The sequence below is a fragment of the Juglans microcarpa x Juglans regia genome, chromosome 2D, assembly GCF_004785595.1.
Source record: "Juglans microcarpa x Juglans regia isolate MS1-56 chromosome 2D, Jm3101_v1.0, whole genome shotgun sequence".
NCBI classification, from domain to species: domain Eukaryota; kingdom Viridiplantae; phylum Streptophyta; class Magnoliopsida; order Fagales; family Juglandaceae; genus Juglans; species Juglans microcarpa x Juglans regia.
The window spans coordinates 29,017,546-29,022,526 of record NC_054596.1 but is presented as its reverse complement, the minus strand read 5'-3'; the positions used below and the strand labels follow the sequence as shown (position 1 = coordinate 29,022,526).

The following is a 4,981-nucleotide window of genomic DNA, read 5'->3' as shown; positions in this document are numbered from 1 at the left end:
AGGTAGTGAGGTTGCATGGAGTACTGGTATCCATTGTGTCGGATAGAGATCCCCGTTTTACTTCTAAGTTCTTGCGAAGTTTACAAGAGGCAATGAGTACTAAGTTAAGTTTCAGTACTGCTTTTCACCCTCAGACAGATGGGCAGTTAGAAATGACTATTCAGATATTAGAAGACATGTTGAGGGCGTGTGTGGTGGATTTTAAGGGAACTTGGATGCAACGTTTACCATTGGTTGAGTTTGCTTATAATAATAGTTTCTAGACTAGCATTGGGATGGCACCCTACGAGGTTTTGTATGGCAGAAGGTGTAGATCTCCATTGTATTGGGATGAAGTAGGTAAAAGGAAACTTCTAGGGCCAGAGATTATTCAGCAGACCACAGAGAAGATAGATACCATTCGGGCTAGAATGAAAGCAGCTCAAATTCGACAAAAGAGTTTTGCAGATAAACGCCGTCGCCAGTTAGAGTTTGAGGTTGGAGATAACGTATTTTTGAGGATTGCACCAATGAAAGGAGTTATGAGATTCGAAAAGAATGGTAAGTTGAGCCCAAGATATATTGGACCGTTTGAGATTCTTGATCAGATTGGACTAGTGGTGTACAGGGTTGCTCTACCACCGACATTCTCGGGAGTGCATAACGTGTTTCATGTGTCTATGTTGAGAAAGTACATCCATGATCCTACCCACATTATAGATCATGAACCCCTTCAGAGTCAAGAGGATATGACCTACACTGAGGAACCAGTGCGGATTTTGGACAGGAAAGAGCAAGTGTTACAGACTCGAACTATTCCTTTGGTTAAAGTATTGTGGAATAATCATGCTATCAGCGAAGCATCTTGGGAATTCGAGGAAGAGATGCGAATTAAGTATCCTCACCTGTTTGAAGAGAATTTTTATAGATTGTAGCAAATTCCGAGGACGGAATTTTTGTAAGGGGGAGGATGTAAGGCCCAGTGTTTGTGAGGCCCGGACCGTGCTCAAGGGCCCAACCCTTTCCTTGGAGGAGTGCAAAACGGCGCCGTTTGGGGTAAGTTTCCCTTCTTCCTCAACTCCCCCGATTCCTTCTCCCTCTCTTTCTCTTTCGGTTTCTTTTCTTTTCTAGTTTCCCCCGCGCCTCTCTCTCACGTTACTCACTTCCTCCCGTTTTCATCTCTTTCCTTTCATTGGTCTGTTTTCGGGAGTCCGAATTCATGTCCTAAATTTCCCCCATTTTCCTTTCCCTCAAAATTGGTTCTCACTCAGTCGCATCCCTCCATTTTCTGCAGATTGTGTGTTTCTCTCTCTCGCATCCCTCCATTACTGCAGATTTGGTGCGTCTCTCTCTCTCTCTCATGTTCTTCTATTGCTCAGTAGTTGTGGAACTGCAGTTTTGGGTAAAAACAAAATTTCAGTCTTGGTTGCCGAGAGCTTCTTTAGTGGGTAAATCTTTTCTTTTCTCTTTTCCTCTTTAAGATTTCACATCTTTCTTACTCTTACTCGAAATGGTTATTGAAAATAAATTTTTCTTTCTAGTGCAGTTTGTGGATTGGTGGTTTTTCTTTTCGTGCGCCTTGTGTTTGTTGTAGTGCAGTGAGTACGAAGTTCTACTCGGTTTCTCATAAATATTGAGTCTTCACCGTAAGTTTTTCACTTCGTTGGGTATTTTTTTTTTCTCTCGTGAAGAAAATTTTGATTTGTTGGATTGGTGTTTTAGAAATATATAGAAGGGAGTTTTGTTGGGTGCCGATTAACATTTAGAAGTGTTGGGATTTTTCTTTTGTGGAGTTGTGAACGGAGAGAAACACGCAATGTGTAGTGTTGTTTTGGTTAAATTGTTGGTGGTTGCTTGGGGCTATGAGCTGCTGAAATAAGTGTGATTTATTGATGATTTGAGTTGACATTGGTATTGGGGTTCTATAGGACAATATTGAAATTGGTATAGAGCATTTTTGGGTTGAAGTGTTGGCTGTCCAGATTGTTATTTGGCTGTTTGAGTTGGATTAAATTTGCTGAAATATGCTCTAGAATTTGGGTCTTAAATTTTTAGATCGAGATTGTGTTGTTGGTTTTTTAACACTTAGTTTATATATATTATTTTTATGCATAGGTGACGAGACTGATAGAGATCGTTTTCAAGGCATAGATAATTGATTGAGCTGAGTTATTGCATATTTTATACATTTAGAACCAATATATTTTATTTATTTCATTACATTATTATTGGTTTTAGATGGAAAAATGGTTAAGATGAATAAATCCGATTTGTGATTTAAATTGGTTAATAGCATGATTTATGCTTAATTTTATAACTTGTGATTTAATTGGACAATATTCATTCACATGCACAACATATTTTTGATATTTTATTATTCTTATTTTATTTTATTTCTAATTTCTATTATTTTATTTCTAATTTCAAATTCAAAGGACTTTCAAGTAGGCAAGACGTTAGAACAACCTAAGAACTTTCAACGAGTGTAGGATTCTTCAAATAAGGATAATGTTGGGGTTTGAGAGTAATTCGGATCAGAGTCCAAAATGTGTTAGGAGACAGAATGGACATACTTTAATATTTTAATCATAACTTTCCGTTCAAATATCGGATTGATATGATTCTTGATGTGTTGGAAAGCTATCTTAAAGGAATACAAAGTTGTCTCTAATAAGGATTTCCAAATTCTAACTGTTGAAGTGCGTATGTGCCTGCCAAGTTGAGTCCTAAAATTTAAGCGATTTTTTTGTGCTGGAATATGAAGACATTAGGATTTCTTTCCAACCATATTTAAGCATATCATTAGCACAAAATTGAGAACTTTTGGAGAGCAGCGCTGCACATTTGAAGAACTCTTCCAGGGTCCAATTGCCGCTCCAGCCGCCTTCTCCATTGCCTACCACCTCCATCTCTATTCATTTGGCTTGCTCTTTTCACTCTCTATTTTTTATTTAATTTCAGTTTAAAATTTATGGAATATTTTTGAGATTTTTGGCTTAGAAGTTTGGGCAATTTATTTGCTATTTATTTACTTCGTGTTATTTATTTTTCTTACTCTTTTAAGATTTCATTGAACAATGATTACAATTGCTGATTACAATTGCTATGGATTAATTTTGAGAATTTGTGATTTGAATACAAGGATGAACCCTAGAATCTTGATTTTGGGGCTTTTCAATTTTCAGTTCGTATTTTATCAATTACTTTCTAATCTAATTTAATTCTTAGTTTAGTTTTATTAATCTCTTAGTTCCATTGCATATTAGATTGATTAAAGTTTAATTAGGACTTAAATAATTTTAGTTTTATTGTTTAATTTTCAGATTAATTAAGATTGTTTAGTTTAGTTGATTCTTTAATTATTAATTTCAATTTGTTAGTCTTTTACATTTCATTTCGACACTCAAAAATCCAAAAATATGAATCTAGTCTATGACTAGTGCCTTTTTCATTCTTGTTGCACCCTTCCATCCATTGCACATACCATCATTTTTATTTTCTCTTTGTGAATATTTTCACCATTTTAAATGAGTTTGATTTTAAGTTACTTTCCCTGAGGAGACGATCTAGGAATTTATTCCTAATTATTACCCGACATCCTCCTACACTTGGGATAGCATTTGTGCTACTCATTTTTGAGTGAGTCAATAATACGTTGCAAGAGTCAGGTAAGCAGGATTCCTATGCTAGGCGTTACACGAATTATTGTTGACTTTCTGAAAACTTTGCATATTTTTGTGATGAAATGAGAACTTGGGAAAAATCAACATCAGTCGCTTATTTGCATTACTCATGAAATCTGTATGAAAAAGAGAAAATATTTTCTGACATGCATTATGTAGATATGAGCTAAATTTTATCATGTTGTCTCTGAAATCTGAAAAAGAGCAATATTGAGAATCTGAAAAATTGTGCATTTATTTAGAAAGATGCTCTGGCTTTTATTTTCAGTATGTGAGAATGATCTGATTATGTTTCAGTACTCTGTTGTATTTTGATATGGCATCTGAAAACCTTTGGCATGGTGTACTGATTTTGTATCTGACTCTGTCTCTGCTCTGCTCTGTTTGGGTTGGTACCAGCTTCTCTGTCTCTGAGTGCACCCACTTTGGAAACAAAGTGGTTTTATGTGGTCTTTCCTGTGTGCACACTCAGAGCTCCGAGAGTAATAAGGGAAATATTTCACCTCTGTCTCTGCTTGGTTTGACTATCGGGGTTAGCATAACCCTACCACGGGGGTGAAACATGGTCTCTGCTCTGTGAGATGCTCTGTTTTGATGTGATGATGATACTCAGGTTATGTTATGCCAAAGTACTACGGGTTTTACTTGTCTTAAAATCATCGCTCTGTTACTTTTGAAAACACATCTTGTTCTGCATGATAACTCTGTAAAATATTTTGTTCTGCATAATGTGTTTTGTAAATGCTCATATTTGCATGCTAGCATATGTTCTCTGCTTACTGAGCTGTTGATAACTCAAATCCTATCTTCATAATAATTTTCAGATGATGTGGAGAGTCCAACTGAGGATCTGAATTAGATTGGTGAGCATGATTAAGCTGAGGAGAGGATGTTAAAAAGAAGGAATTCTGATGTCCTTTCAATTTAATGTCTCTTAGATTAAATTTTTATCTTGGGTTTAGTAAGACTTATGAAATTATCAGTTGGTTTGTTATGACTACCGGGAGATTGTGGACTTCTTAATTTATTCTTTTTGTTGCTGTAATGACTTTGGGGAGTTTTTCAAAGTGTTATTTAGAAGATATGAGATTAAGTTTTGCTAATAAAGTTTATTGTTTTTGGAGATTTATTTTAGTGGTGCTGGAAACATATTTATAAGTGACAGGTAGTAATTCTCCAAGCCACCCGGATTTGGGGCGTTACAGGTTTGCTTTAATTTTTTTTAAATAATATATATAAATATATATATATATATATCGGTTGGCGTCACGATTTCCCTATGGTTCCCCAACCCCGGTTGGCTGTAGCAGAATTGTATA

At 35.8% G+C, this 4,981-nt stretch overlaps 1 protein-coding gene across 1 annotated transcript; it reads left to right on the top strand.

Moving 5' to 3' along the window:
• The first annotated feature begins 410 nt into the window (after positions 1–410).
• LOC121249422 lies at positions 411–914 on the top strand. The gene has a single exon (XM_041148133.1). It carries the CDS (start codon positions 411–413, stop codon positions 912–914), a length of 504 nt encoding a protein of 167 aa, XP_041004067.1.
• The last annotated feature ends 4,067 nt before the right edge of the window (positions 915–4,981 follow it).